Here is a 15,850-nt window from a genome sequence, read left to right as displayed (position 1 = left end):
GTACCTGATCTCTGTTTGCATCACTATAAAAATAAACTAAATTCGTTTCTGTGCTAAAATCACCTTCTAACATGTCTGTTTTGCTCCATCTGTGCCCCCCAGCTCTCTTCCAAGCCTGGCTTCTTCAGACAAAATTCAGAACGGCGAAGCTTCAAGCTCCTGGAACTACGCAAGACCAACAGGGACACTGGCATCTCCTCTCCCTCCCGTATCAGCCCTCCCTCCACACCCAGCAGTCCTGACGACACCCCCTGCCTCTCTGGAGACCCGTACAACCGCAGACGAAGGAAAATCCCCAAGGTATAGGAGTCTGAGAGGCCTCTGACAAAGCTCATGCTGCTTTGTCTGTGATTTATGGTCCAGTGTGCCGCTTAGGGAGGTTCGGAGCTGGCCCACTCACGCTGCTGTCTTGGGATCAGTAAGGCAGGGGAAACTTTTCTGACGGATATTTCCTGTGAGAAGTGTGCCTAGAGGAAGGCCTCCCAGAAGCTGTATTGAAAAGATCTTGGTAGGAGCCCGGCAGATTTTGTTTATTAGTTTAAGGAGTTAAAGATGGACATTTCTTTCCCTGTACCTCCTGCAGATGGTGCTGAAAATCAATGGCATATTTGAGGCACGGAGGGGGAAGAAGCGCATGAAGAGGGTGTCTCAGTCTACTGAGTCCAGCTCAGGGAGAGGTGAGGCTTCTATGAAGGTGAAAAAGCACACAAAGTCCACCACCACCACCACCTCCTTTCATTTGCTTCACATCAACAGTGAATTAGTGAAAGCCACTGTAAACTCACTTTATGCACCTTTTCTTAATTTGCACAAAAAAAAAAGCACGTGTACCTCTGAAGTGCTTCCATTTGCTTGTCTGTTAGCTAGCAGGATGCCTCAAACACTTGCTTACTGATTTAAAAAAAAGTGTTTGAAATTTAGGTTACAAGTCAAAGAACAAGTGATTAGTTTCTGGTGCAGATTCTGCTTTGGATCCAGTAAGTCTTTTGAAATCTTTCCAAACATTTCAGGGCCATTTTCTGTAACATTTTCACAATTCTGTATACTTACTACAATACTACAATACTACCATTATATGATAGTTTTTATATACTTCCATTATATATAATCATTGCTGAATTCAAAATTTATCACCAGTACTATCAGCATGCACTACAGACACTATGACTCTCACACTCTACAGGTATAATAATAATCATCATATGTTTTCACTTAGTTTTATGGTCAAGGTTACATCCTGGGGTGAGCTGAGACTGACCCGTGTTTCAGGGGACTGGGTGGTGTTGTGTGGTAGTGGCTGGAATGAAAGCAATTGGAGCAAATTCCATGTGCTCTGAGTTTCCTGTGATTGTTATTTGCAGTCTCCTCACCCTCTTCTTCACTCTTTTGTCTCTTTAATTTAGTGACAGATGAGAACAGTGAGTCGGAAAGCGACACAGAGGAGAAACTAAAAGGTGAGAAAGTTGATATTTAAACATACAGTAGCTAGAGAGGCCATGACTAGAATTATAAAATACTTTACTATCTGTGTAATTTTATTAGTTCCAAATTAGCACAATTGAATTGATTGAAAAACTGATTCAGATCATAGTTTTCATTGTTTTCATTGTTCCGTTGTTTAGCTAGCATGACAAACACACACAGATGAAAGTGCTGATTGCCTTACGCGATGGCCCCACAGTGACCCTCTGTGTCATGGATGCATTTGCATGAAATGTGTTTCTCTGTGTCTCAGCTCACAGCCAGCGGCTGGTGTCGGTCCAGTCCATGCTGAGGCAGACAGGTCGATACCGGACCTTGGAGAGGGATCTGATGGAGTTGCAGGAGAGGAAACTCTTTGAGTATTTCATAGTTGTTGCACTCCACAAGACCAAGGCTGGAGTCCCATACCTCCCCGAAGTCACACAGCAGTTTCCTCTCAAGGTGAAAGGGGATAGAAATGTTTTCCCTGACGCATTTATTATTCCAAAAAATTGTGCTTTACTGTAGAAACATCAGTTTAAGTGACTACACAGTGATGATTGAGGCCTTTGACTCCACCACTAGCTTAACATGCCTGTGGTAACATTACTGTTGTATGATGATGAACAATGAGTGTCAGAAAGATATGAAAATTCTCTTTTGTTTATGGCAAAAAAGATGTGCACTTTAAGTTCTTTGCTTTTAGGTTCATTGTTATTATTCCTTCCTTCCAGTGAGCAGTTTTTTCAGTTCCAAAATAGTCTCAAAGCAGTTTTTTTAAACATTAATTTTTATACTTTCTCTCCTTTTGCTTCCAGCTTGAGAGGAGCTTTAAGTTCATGCGGGAGGCTGAGGACCAGCTGAAGGTCATCCCTCAGTTCTGTTTCCCTGACGCCAAAGACTGGGCGCCTGTCGACAATTTCCCCAGGTCAGTCTGAGTCTGACTGCTGCCATGGCTCTTAAGACATAAAGAGAAACAAAACAGGGACACAGGAATTTCCCAGCAGAGTGGTAATAGCTCAGCTGTTTTCCTCGCTAATAAGCACTTGTTAGAGAAGAAGCTGAAAGCCCAAAATGGAAATGACCTTGTGGCTTGTAAAGATGACGGTTCTTTCTTTAAAGATAAGGCCCTGGCAGTGAGAAATGATTACAGGGAGAGACGGTGGATTTAGCACCTTACATCTGGTTCATTATTGCAAAATCTCCTCCCTTTCTTTGCTGTTTAAAATTGTCTGTGTTACTCAATACCTCCCGGCTTAGCCTCTCAATGTCTGCGTTGTTCTGAGGAGTGATGATGTGTGTCCCGATGGTGATGGCTAATAATTACCTGGAGGCAAACTTTCGATGGGTGAGGGGCCACCAAACACACACCTTCATTGAACTAGGCTGACACTCTCAGCTGTCAACAAGGTCCTCACAAGTCGATGAATACCTGTCAGGCAGAGCTTAGGAGGTTTTGTGTGGATATTTGCAGAGTAAGCCTGTCCTGAGGGCCTTTCTTCTTAAGTACAAAGTCATACCCTTGCTTACCAAAACACACAGTCCAGTCCAGAGTCTTCTGTTTCCACAACAATCTTTTGTGTGCTTTTGAAAGCTTAAAATAATATTAAAATATCTTTTCTTCTCTCTGTTTTTTTTGCCCCCAGTGAGACGTTCTCATTTGTCCTGACCGGTGAGGATGGAAGCAGGCGGTTTGGTTACTGTCGGCGATTACTGGTATGCTTTTAAAAAACTGCTGCTTCTTGTCACTGGCTTCTCAGAATTGGATTTTAATATAAACAACCCAGATTTATGAACATGCTCATCAAATTTCCTCTGACTATTTCACATTTTTCTTGAACATGCAAGTTCTCGTGAATTATTTTCTACATATTTCTTGAATTTGGTTCGCAGAATGATTGATTTTTTTCTACAGAGTGTACTTTCAAAGTCTCTGCGAAACAAAGTCTTTGCTCTGCTTCAGTGGTCTAATCCTATGGTTGTACTTGGGTGAGCAGTCTCGTGACACTACAGTGTTTTGAAGCTGTCTTTTTCTTGCTGGCTGTTCACAGCCCAGTGGTAAAACCCGAAGGCTCCCTGAGGTCTACTGCATCGTCAGCCGCCTGGGCTGCTTCGACCTCTTCTCCAAGGTAGATATAGTGAAGCACACGCAAAGCGCACCAAGTTCACGAAAATGCACGTGTTGCATCAAATTAAATTACTTTGCGCCAAATTGCTTGTGCTATACAAACACATACATACAGCTCCCGACCCCCACTAAAAGTACAGAGCAGTACTGACCTCGGTACCCGCAGAGCCCCACCCACCCTCCGTCCGGTCTGCTTGCCACAGAGCCTTGCAGTCTTGGCTCCAGTACAGAGACACATGTGAGCTGCAGCTGATGTGGTTTACTGCAGTGGAAAAGGTTCCCTATATCGAGCCTTATATTTACATGCATGTTGACCCGTGCACTCAAATATCTGTGCAATGTACATGTATATTATTGCTAAAACTGGGTTTGTAAGGATACATATGGACACAGAAGGGTAGACACAATGTATCTGCTGTTATTTATGAATATTTTACATGTGCTCTTCACAGTGTAATATCATACAGATGTGTCGATATGCGTGTAGAAGGGTACACATGATGGTTTCAGGCTGTTAGTCATTTGGAATCACACACAGTGGGGGTGAACAATATGGAAAAAATTATAGTATGTGCAATTTTCTATTGTGATATTGAGGTATAAAATAATTTTAACACACAACCATTTCAGTGTTGTCACATTCATGGTATAATGATATAAAAAAAACAGTTATATTATTGTGTACCTAACATGTACATCTCTATAGTAGACTATCATGTGCGATGACTGGTTTTCAAATTTCAGAGCCTCGTTCTTGCTGTTTTTTTGTAGATCCTGGATGAAGTGGAAAAGAGGAGGGCCATCTCCCCTGCTTTGGTGCAGCCTTTTATGAGAGGCATAATGGAAGCTCCTTTCCCTGCTCCTGGAAGGACCATCACTGTCAAAAACTTTTTACCAGGCTCTGGGACAGAGGTGAGATGATGGTGGTGACACTGTGGAAAACAGCTTTTGAATCAGCAGTTTTTCACCCCATTTTAGGAATAATCCTCATACCTTTAAAAAATATGTAAACAATCCTATTAGTGATTTTATACACTTTATAGACAAAAGTATTGGGGCACCTGGCCATTACACCAACAGGGACTTTAATGGCATCACATTCTAAACACACAGACAGCTTTGCAGCTACAACAGCTTCCACTCTTCTGTGAAGGCTTTCCACAACATGTTTTAGTGTTTATGTGGGAATTTTTGCCTGTTCATGCAGTAGAGCATTTGTGAGGTCAGGCACTGATGTTGGACCAAAAGGCCAAAAGAGGCCTGTCTGGATACTTTTGTCTATATAGTGTATCTATTTGCGCAGTATGTATATTACAATCAAATAATTCTTTTTTCTCTTTCCAACAGGTGATAGAGCTGTGCAGGCCATCAGATTCCCGTCTGGAACATGTGGACTTTGAATGTCTTTTCTCCTCCTTGAGTCTACGTCTTCTTCTCCGAGTGTTTGCCTCTCTGCTGCTGGAGCGCAGGGTCATCTTCACTGCAGATAAACTCAGGTTGGCATATTGTTCGGGATCACGGCGATTAGTCTGCTTTCAGGACCTAAATGTGAAATGTTCAGTCCTTCCAACAGACATCAGTCCTGGGGCAAATAGAGTCATTGGTGTATTTTAATTAATCTGTTTGATTAATCTGTTGCGATCACATTATTGAAGGAAGGGTTACTACGCCGAAAAGGCCAGGAGTAAAGAGTTATGAGTTATAAGAATATGTCAGCAAGACAAATAGTTTGAGGAAAAGAAGATCCTGACCGAGAGTGAGAGGAAGGAATGCTGTTGTGTTATACAGTCGCCTGGGGAACAATCACATCTCTGGAAAACTGTCATGGATGCCAGATAGAAGAAGTTAGGCTAGCAAGCATGACTCCAGAGCTAACACGTGTGCACAGTGACGTCATCACGCCCACACAGTCCACTCTTTAACTGTTGTGGTACACCTGGTTCCACATGTGGGCTTTGTGTCCCTGATGTTAACAAAACAAAACAAAGAAACACTTACCTGGTGGATAAGGTAACGTAACTGCCATACAACATGTAATTCTCTGAGTTGTCTAAATTGTGCAGCTTCCCTTTTTGCTCATGCAGCGTGTTGTTTAAGAAGTAGCAAAGGAAGCATTTCTCACCAGAGCTCATGAGCAGATCATGAGTTGTTGCACTTTCTCTACTGTGGAGTGGAAACTTGGCCTTGCCAGTCAATTTTTTTAATGAATTAACTACGACCAGATGCACACCCGGCAGAGATTCACTTAACACCGCGGGGTGAGTGGATTTGCTGCCGCTGTATAGTTTTTTATAAGTGTTACATCACTCTCCCTAAGAGATGCTTTTTAACATTCCTCTCAGGGTTACAGCGGGTTTGTTGCAGCAGCAGGGATTACGTTTTTACAATATGTTCCACATTAAGAAATGCAAAGCAGGAGAGGTTATTTTCTTCAAGAGTCGATTAGCACCATCTTGTGGTGGAGATTAGACCTGACAGCTGAATGGCATAAGAGCCAGCCTTTAGGACTATGTACTGCTTTTTGTGAGATTTTTGAGGTGTATCTGTGAGCAACATTGAGATATTAAGTAGAATTTTACATTCTTTGTCCATGACTGCTGACTCAAAGAGATCCACAGAGGCACAGTAAACTATGAGTGCAAGTTGAGTATATGATGTAATAGGCGCAGGTAGAGGTTATTATTGTATTATATAATATTACAGTGGGATGAAATCACATAATTCTACAAAGTTAAATAAATAATAAAAAAAATTGTTGAGAATAAAGGTGAATTATTGACCTTGGAAACAGTTTTTATCAACAACAAACTCAAGGCCCACTTAGCTGTTTTGTAGCTTGTCTGTACAATCTTCCTCATTAGATGGATGAAGCAAAAGATTGTTTAGCAAAACTAGTTTCCTATGCTACATATCAAAAATTATATAATCTAATGAATAAATAATCTTATCATTAAAATAAACTTGAAACGTGGAGTGTGGAGGATGAGTTCTGGAGCATCACAGCCTGAGGAAAGAAGCTGCTCCGCAGTCTGATGGTTTGGCAGCGTATACCTCTTCTTTTGCCAGATAGCAGCAGGGTGAACTGGCTGTGGCTGAGGTGGGTGTTGTCTTTTATCATAGTAATAATAATAACTTTATTTATAGAGCAACTTTTAAAACAGGGTTTACAAAGTGCTTTGGCAGACAAAGCAGAAGCAGGAAACAGATACAGAAAACCAAACAGTCAGGCCAAGCAGAAACAAGACCAGACTGATGAAGGGTTAAGATAAGCTTAAAACAAGGGGGCTAAACTTGTAAAATGCAAAACACAAAATATCAGAATAAAGAATGGAAATACAAAACATGAAAGAAATAAAAGGACAACGTCGCATAAAAGCAGATTTAAAAGAAGTCACTTATTTTGTGAGTCATCTCTCCTCAGGCAGGTCATTCCAAAGATGGCTGAAGGGCTCCTGATGGTAAAAGCATGGTCACCTTTAGATTTAAGCCTTGATTTAGGAACAGAACGGCCCCACCTCACGGTCTAAGGCTTTCGGGCTTTGCACAGGCACCTCACCGATGTCACAGATGGTCAGTGAATGGGTGCCATTGACAGTTTTTCTTTCTCTCTTTCCACAGCACATTGTCGCAGTGTTGTCATGCAGTAGTGGCGCTACTCTACCCCTTCACCTGGCAGCACACGTACATCCCTGTGCTGCCACCCTCCATGTTGGATATTGTGTGCACGCCTACCCCCTTTATAGTCGGCCTCCTCTCCAGCTCCCTGCCCCGACTCAAAGAGTTGCCCATAGAGGAAGTAAGATGTAGTTTGTGATGTACTCACTGTGGTGCCCTTGACTCTGGGCCTTTTGTTGACACTGAACAATAGCTCCAGGAAATGACATCACTCTCCCTCTGCTCTTCCCTCAGGTCCTGGTGGTCGACCTCGGCAACAGCCGCTTCCTACGACAGGTAGAAACAGCAGAAAGATAATAATGGAAAAACTCGCCTGTCTCCATGTGTAGTCATTTAACTCCAGTACACGTGTATTGACTCTGCCAGATGTTATGTGAATACATGAGTGCATGAATTCAGTGCGGTGTGTTGACTGTGTTTACATCTGTGTCTTTCCCTTCACAGCTGGATGATGAGGACTCCATCCTTCCCCACAAGCTGCAGGCGGCTCTTGAGCATGTGCTGGACAAGAGGAGGGAGCTGGCCTGCGAGAAGGGAGATCTACCCAATGGTGACTCTGACTACAGTATTTTACAGTTCTGTTAAGATGTACTGTTTTTATACAATATATATATACAATATGCTATATTAACACTATATTAAAATCACATTACTTTTGTAATTGTCCTAAAGACCTGATTTAGGTGGCCTCAAGGTGCTCTGTTCAAGTGTTAAGTGTTTTAATTCCAACCTCTAGTTTTTTGTATAATTTCAACTTTCAGTCAACCTGAGGGTTGAGTATCTGGAATTTCCAGTGAGTAGGGATTTGGAGAGGTTTTGGAAATACTGGATGTGTTTATTATTGTGTTAGGCCAATAACTATCATCTGATTTAGTCTTTTCTGTTTTATCACTTTTTCCTATTTTTTTCACCTCTACCTCCACCCAGACTCCAGCTCCCTCAGCGCGGTGGTGTCGGAGGCCTTTGTGCGTTTCTTTGTGGAGATGGTGGGCCACTACTCCCTCTTCATGGGTGGAGCAGAGCGTGAGGATGAGTCAGTCTCCTCCCCCACCTTGCCCAGCCCCTCTTCTTCCTCCTCCCCGCCCTCGTCCTTTCAGCGCGAGGCCTTTCGCAAAGCGGTCACTTCCAAGAGCTTGAGAAGGTTCTTGGAGGTGTTCATGGAGACCCAGATGTTCACTTGCTTCATCCAGGAGAGGGATCAGCGCAGGCAGGGCCTCAGAGGTACTGAGATTTGATTAGCTGCAGTATCCCTACACTGTATTTATGCTTTTTCTGTCTAGACAACAGTCACATAAAGATTTTCCCTTAAGCCTGGAAGAAATATGAACCTCATAAACATATGTTGCAATGAATTTTACTGTCATTCAGTGTCACACTTCCCTTATTCTGGATCTTTCAACCATATCACATGTTCTTGATCTGCAGATATATTGTGCTTAGTTTTCATGTAACTGTAGGACTTTCTTTATAAATAGAATTTTTGTCTGGTTGAGTTCTAAAAGTGCTCAGAAAAAAATATAATTAAAATTAAATTAAAAGTTCCCCGTGGAGCTTTTTGTAAGCAAAAAAATGTCATATTTACATTGAATGTCACTCCTGACAAATGTGACGAGCGTATTTCCTCTCTCAAAACATTTGCAAAGCAGATGTTTTTAAGTATTTCAGATCCAGCATCGTGCATGTCGTGTGTCCAAGAAACAAAATAGCAGCACTAGATACTGAAACCTCCAGAGGGTAGCTTTAATTATGTGTTGAAGACTGTGTGATATGGTCACAAAGACGTAAGAGGACCTTAAAAGGAGACTATTTTTGTTAACAGCTGTTTATAAGGTCAGAAATGAACTTTAAACAACTTAAGGATACTGCAACTTTAAACTGAATATATCCCTTACAGTTACTTTAACCTAATTTAAATGAGAGGTGGCATGTGGTTTCTTTAAAATCATTTCACTTTAAAATTTAAGAAGTATCTGATTTGCTCTTTTATTTCCAGGTCTATTTGAGGTGAGAGCACAGGAATATCTGGACTCGCTGCCCGGGAGCGAGCAAAGAGGAGTCAACAAGTTCCTCAAGGGTCTAGGTGAGCCTCAATCAATCGCTCAATCAGTTGACCCATGAACATCAATCTTTATTAAATTTACAATACAAAACAAATCATAAAGGGGCTGTGAGAGTGAGAGTGAGAGGTTACTATGTGCACACTGTACACCTGCATGAATATGGCCAATCAAATAAATAAGCCAATCATTGTAAAGCAGATTGCAAACATTGCCTGAACTTACTCTGTGCTTCATTTCACATGTTTCTTTTTAATTTGATTCATATCTATTTGTTTTTCAGGAAACAAGATGAAATTCCTTTCCAAGAAATGATGCCTGGAGTCAGGATGTCACCTGTGAAAGTAGGAAAAAAGCAGCAAGAAGAGGTGTGTAGTGAATAAACAAGGAAGATGCTCTCCTCCGGGCGTGGAGAACATGGAGATGGAGATGTGTCTTTCGGTCAGAATGGACAGAAAGACCGTTGAAGTGAACTGGACTCATAGGAATCTGGGAAAAGTTAGGGTTTAGCTCCCAGCTAACCAGTCATTCCATTAGCGTTGCAGAGGGTTTCCTCAGCTTGGACCAAAAATCTCCTCCAGCACAATAACGTGATGTCTAACGGTGTCTTGTTGGACTTTTCCCCAGGTTTGGATGTTTAACAGATTACAGTCAATCCCTGCAGTGTATTTACTGTACCGCACAGCACAGTGTAAATGTCTTTAGGAACAGCGTTCTCCCCTTTTCACTGACTTCACCTATGAACCTGTGAAGAAGAAGGCCTCGTTTTGTACGATATTTTCCTATACATTCCAAGTATTTTCTATAGAAGCTTTTATAAATACAATAGTACAACTTCTTCATCAACAGGAGGCTTTTCACTTAATTTATATTCTTTTGTAGACAAACTTAATCTCTCTTTTTTTTCTGATTTCCTTCAAAATGAGTGCAAATAAATCTCCTGTAGTTTATAATAGACTTTATTTAACAGAGTCTAGTCCAGACTGTTTGTAGACCACTGGGGGTTGTTGGGTAAATGTACCACTGTTATAAGTAAATGAACTTTTATTGGAAAAGAAATGGGCACCATCTCTTATTTGGGTTCATGTAAAAGGTTTGGACAGACTCGATGTTGAAGGAAGACGTGTATCTTAGGCCAATCAGTATCAGTGTGTTTCACAAAGCAACTAGGTTTGCCTCGAACATGATTGAGAGTACAATGAAACTTTACAAATAAAGTAATTTGAATTTTTGAATTAGTGACTCATTATTTTTTCCTACAACACTGTAAGTTTATGTATTTTTGTCAACTTTGTGTAACAGATATTTACAGTGAGTAACTTTGCTGTTGTGTTTTTTTCTTAGCAATACCACAGTGTAGAAGTACTCTATCACAAATACATTTATATTTGGATGTCAGTTTTTCCTCTCTGTTAGTATTATCATTACATGCATAAATAATCATTTTTGCATAAAACATTAACTTAAAAATCCAAAAGGTTATGTAGAATAGCTAATTTCAGAATAAAGGTAATTATATTATTGAATTATAATAACTGGGGTTTCAATATTCATCATTACTTTAAAGTACATCCAACTGGTAAAGATGGAGCTTTTTTTATTTACTGCCAGATTGCTTGTGAATTTTACCAAAGGTTTAATAGTCTTTCTGTAACCTCAGTGTGCCACAGTTTGTTCCCTGACTTGAGTAACATTCAGCTCTAGGGGGCGCTATCAACACATCCTGTTTGCATCTCCTTCAAGCAGGGGAAATTACATAGCTGCAAAATCGTGCCCTTTAAAATGACCCACCTAAATCAACAGTGATGCAAACAGATTTTAGAAGTCGCATTATCACACAGATCACCCGTGTGCTTTAAGGGATTTTAACTGACTCTAGTACAAATACCCCTGTATCTCCAAAGTCCAGCTTCTGGAGAGTCAGTACTCTGGTAAAACCTGCACCGTGAAGTTAAAAGGAGCAACTCAGAGGAAAGATCACTGAGAGACACAAGTCGAGTGTAAAAAGCAACTCTGCGTTGGATAAATGTAGCATGCTGGCACATGGCAGCTTACCCTTTGATGATTCATTAGTCGGTTCAAGGATTCAAGGATTCAAGGATTCATAACCACAGCAAAAGTTCAGGTCGCACCGGCAGTGGAGGAGTCTCTCAGTGTGTGGTGTCACTGTTAGAAGCTGGGTCTCAGTACTGTGTCATACCCGCAACATCCACTGGAGGACTCTGCTACTCTGTTCATGTTCTGCTGCATGCGTCGCCTTGTAGAGTTCAAAGTACAGAATCACATCTCAGACAATAAGGCCTCCAGGCCTTTGCTGAGTTGCACAACATGTCCCAGCTACAGTTGTTGCTTTTGTCTGCTTATGTGACAATATAAGCAAAGTATAAGTGAAAACTGGGAGTGAAAAGAGACATAATGATTGCATCCCTCCAAAAAAACATTGAATATTTAAATATCTATGTATTTATAAAAATCTTCTGCTTAATTACAAAAACAACAGAAAAGGGGCAACAGGGTTGTGCTTTTAGAGGGTATGAAAATCATTTAATTCTCTCATATTTTAACATCATGTGGTGTGAAGCATAAGCAAATTGTGAAGCCTGATTTAAACTAACAAACTAACAAAGGTTATACAATGCTGGGGTAAAGTGGTATAAACAAAAAAGAAATTCATGAAATATAAACTCCACTTATTGTCCATAAGGAAACAATAATCTTATATTAGTCCAATACTGATTTCCAGTGACAATCCTGTACATTTACTACCTGCTAAAGTTCTCAGATGGGCTGAAGTTGTTGTTCATTTTCAGACCAAGAACAAGTTGAATGAACTTCATGCCCATAAGAAGAAAAAAACGCGCTGAAACACACAGTGTGCAGTTGTTGTGTACACCCATTATAAGTCATTATGTTGCCATGTGTGTCCCTCCTCCTGAAGGCAGTGACAGTTTCCTCAGGCTGTTCCACTATTTTTTTTTTCTTTTTAATCTTGATGAGATTTCCTTTGGACGCCCCACTTCTCCCCCCTCCACACACACACTCTCTCTCTCACACACACACACACACACCCTTTCCCTTTGCTTTCCTTTCCTTTTTGAAGCCTTCCTCCTCCTCCTCCTCCTCCTCCTCCTCCCAAACCCTTCGTCATTACGTTTTGACCGGTCAGACCAGCACTCCCTCCCCTCCCCTCCCCTCCACTCCCTCCTCTCCCCTCCCCTCCTCTCCCTCCCTGCCCTCGCCTCCCCTCCTTCCCTCCCTTGGTCTTTTTCTCTGGCTTTTTCCAGGCTTCATGTCATACCACGGCTAATTCCTGAAATTCCTGCCCTCCTCTCGCTTCAAACAAACGGCTTCGGGAAGGAGACGAGGCAGCAGAAAACAAAGAAAAAAAAAGAGGGAGAGAGAGAGAAACCCTCACATGTTCATTTAAAAAAAAAGTCTAATATTGCTCCACCTGCCTGCCTGCCTGCCTGCTATTAGAGCCTCACCAGGTAAGCTCCTACAAGTGTTTTATTATTATTATTCTTATCTATATATTGTTTCAAAGGTGTCGCTCTCGTGTTCAGATTTGCAGCCTAACTGCGTCTTCAGTCGGAGTGTAAACTTTCAGTTTGTTGAATATTGTGGATGTGAAGTCAGCATTTTCACCGCGCTTTTCCTCCCTCAATCACTCGCTGTCGGAGATAACATTCCTTAAATATCTCACATTTCTTCGCTTAGATTCCTGCATTTTTCCCCCCTTTAATTCCACTGCTGGAGAGTGTGTGTGTGAGTGTGAGTGAGTGTGTGTGTGTATGCGTGTGGTTTGACTTCCTGTGCTTCAGCCGGAACTTTTTCTGTTTTCTGAGGGGAATAACGTCACAGCCGTGCAGTCAAACATTAGCGCCTGTCGGGCTAAAGTTTCACAGCCGGGAAATCAAACTGTCTGTTTATTAACCCGCACGTTTTTAGTCAGTTATCTTTTTTTCCCCTCTTCTGTCAACAAGTGTGAGCAGACTGAAGTGTCTCGACACAGCGGCGGTGTGCCTGTTGTTGTTGTTGTTGTTGTTGTTCCAGTCCGGGCCCTGATTTAATTGTGTTTTACATCATTAAGGCACATGTAGTTTAATGACTCGCGGAAAAAGGAAATATTCAGATCTTTTTTTTTTTTTACCTGATTAAAAATTTTAAAGAAAATAATAATACCACGGTGTAAAAAAACAAACAAACAAAAAAAGCACTGTTACAGCATACAGCGCCGGAAGAGGGCTGCAAGTTAAATTCAGGAATTAAAAGTAGGAATTCAAAACGCATCAGTAAAGGTAAAAGGTCTCTGTCAGATGTTATTTTAGACTGTTTGTTACTGAAACACTGGCATCCAAGCAGCATGTTCATGTCGTCGTTGGCCGAGGTGGCTGATCAGGCTGATTCTTGCTTTTTTACATGTGTGATTATTATGTTTTCAAAATGTTTACTACAACTCGGATAAAGTACATTAAAAAATGCAGTTCCCTCTGAAATATGCTGCCGTTAGAAGTATAAAGGAGCAGCCAGGAGAAGAAGTAAGGTACGATACTGAAAAAAGTGCAAGTAACAATGAACTGAACTGTAGGCTACATTGAAAACGCTCTATATAATATATTATTTGATTATTAGTTATTTGATATGGTAGCTGAAGGGGAACCAATTAAAAGTATAAATTTTGTTTAGCTCAATGTTTCATATTTTCTGACTTTGCGTGATTTGATTTGTGCCAATATAAACACAGTAGGAAGATATGGAAATACTCCACTAAATGTACAAGTACTTCTAAGCCTTAAGCACAGTACTTATATGTACTTAGTTACTCTCCAATCTGGACATCATGAGTTGAATCTATCCTGGTTTGTGATGGTATTGAAATACCATGTATGTATGTAAGGCTTTTAAATTGTTCTGAATGTAATCGTCTAAAAGCCTCTTCTGTGCGCGCCCACAACTAATACTGCAGTACTCCACATTATATCACATTTGTCCTCAGTGACTTACAATAAGTGCATTCATCTGCACACAGAATCAACTCCAAACTCTTGTTCGGTGCTGCAGTACACGTTCCAGGTTTTGTTTCCACAACATCTCAGAGGGAAAATATTGTGCTTTCCACTGCACTACTTTTACGTGCCTCCTGTATTTAGAAACGTTACTTTTCAGCTTGAGATCTTTCATAAGAAACATCAAATCAGTTTGTAAAATATGATGTGTTGTTCTCGCTGAATCTATCACTCGCACAGAGGAGTTAAATGAGCTCCACCCCGAACAACCACACTGTCAAAATTCTGCTGACACTGGTGTGCATCAACAACAACAACAATCAATTATTATAATATAAAGCAGTAAAACACTGAGCAGGGTCGTTCTGCTGCATAATGAGTACTTTGACTTTTGATAACAGGCCTGTGTTTTCACATAAGTACAGGACTTTCTGTGTGGCACAGAAGTTTCACCTTTTTTTGTTACTGCTGCTCTTAACTTAAAGGTCTGGATACTTTAAAGCTGCCACAGTTAGATGATTAACTGATTTGTCAATCAAAATAAAATGTGTTGCCAGCTCTCTTGTCACTTTTCAAACAAAGAAAGTCAAACATTTACAGGTTCCAGCTCCTTAAATGCCAGAATTCAGCTGTTTTTCTTTGTCATTTATCACTGTTTTGTTTGGACAAAAGAAGCAGCTTGAAGATGTCACTTCAGGCTTGGGAACGAAATTTTTTTCTCAATGTTTTTGTCACGTTATAGACTAAACGATTAATTGATACATGTTGTAAATAATCAGCGGTTTAATTGATGATGAAAACAGTGGCAGTCTTAGAATACTTCCTCCAAGACTGGAAATGAGTGATGATATGAAGTGTCTGAGTCTATAAACTCCTTCATGCAGGTTACTTCAAAAGCAGGATTAGAAAATTACAAACCCAATGGCTGTAAGAAAACCTTTAAATGTTGATATATACTGGTGTTAATAAGCTTGAATTTTTACTACAGGTTTTCAGCTCTCATCCAGCCCTATTGTGTTGGGATTGCTTTAAAATGAGGTTTTAGAAGGCTGTGTGTGTCGTAATTTCCAGAGTGATGTGGTTACCCTGATAAGGCGGCTCAGATGTGTTTAAGACCAAAAACAAAAAAAAAACCGCAAAGTAGACTACAGACAGGCTGCTGGAGATTGTTTTTATTTTCAGTTATTGGGTTGTTCATTTTATCAATTGATGGGTGGACAGTTTGGTCCATAAAATGTGAGAGAAAGGAGGAAAAAAAATGTCATTGTGATGCATTCAAGTGACACGGGAAATGCAGCACAGTTTTGCACATATAACCAAAATCCAAACAACCAGCAAACCTTCTCTGCCTGAAACCAGTGAATATTTGGCAGAAATATTTAAAATCCCACTGTGTGTTGTTGTGTGACTGTTGTGTCGGTGTGTGACTGTTTGAGTTGTAGGGTGCATTTCATTAGATCCTCTTTGCACTGCTGAAAAGTCGGAGCGTGAGTGAAAATTAGTTCAATGTTGCTATCACTGGG

At 40.8% G+C, this 15,850-nt stretch overlaps 1 protein-coding gene across 2 annotated transcripts in view; it reads left to right on the top strand.

Annotated features, from left to right (window-relative positions):
* Positions 1 to 10,556, top strand: part of si:dkey-82f1.1 (DENN domain-containing protein 2A) — a 35,582-nt gene extending 25,026 nt beyond the window's left edge. For both annotated transcript variants that reach the window (XM_046395452.1, XM_046395450.1), the window contains 15 exons: positions 103 to 300; positions 584 to 677; positions 1,404 to 1,454; positions 1,736 to 1,923; positions 2,280 to 2,389; positions 3,108 to 3,177; positions 3,513 to 3,590; positions 4,361 to 4,501; positions 4,937 to 5,085; positions 7,208 to 7,385; positions 7,499 to 7,540; positions 7,709 to 7,814; positions 8,192 to 8,485; positions 9,258 to 9,344; positions 9,605 to 10,556. In XM_046395452.1, the coding sequence (XP_046251408.1) occupies positions 103 to 300; positions 584 to 677; positions 1,404 to 1,454; positions 1,736 to 1,923; positions 2,280 to 2,389; positions 3,108 to 3,177; positions 3,513 to 3,590; positions 4,361 to 4,501; positions 4,937 to 5,085; positions 7,208 to 7,385; positions 7,499 to 7,540; positions 7,709 to 7,814; positions 8,192 to 8,485; positions 9,258 to 9,344; positions 9,605 to 9,636 (1,818 nt within the window). In that variant the 3' untranslated portion in view covers positions 9,637 to 10,556. The remainder of the gene's footprint in view (positions 1 to 102; positions 301 to 583; positions 678 to 1,403; positions 1,455 to 1,735; positions 1,924 to 2,279; positions 2,390 to 3,107; positions 3,178 to 3,512; positions 3,591 to 4,360; positions 4,502 to 4,936; positions 5,086 to 7,207; positions 7,386 to 7,498; positions 7,541 to 7,708; positions 7,815 to 8,191; positions 8,486 to 9,257; positions 9,345 to 9,604) is intronic.
* Positions 10,557 to 15,850: the final 5,294 nt, after the last annotated feature.

This window comes from Scatophagus argus, chromosome 7 (genome assembly GCF_020382885.2).
Source record: "Scatophagus argus isolate fScaArg1 chromosome 7, fScaArg1.pri, whole genome shotgun sequence".
Classification (NCBI taxonomy): Eukaryota; Metazoa; Chordata; class Actinopteri; family Scatophagidae; genus Scatophagus; species Scatophagus argus.
The sequence above is the reverse complement of the archived record's forward strand: the minus strand, read 5'-3'. Positions and strand labels throughout refer to the sequence as shown.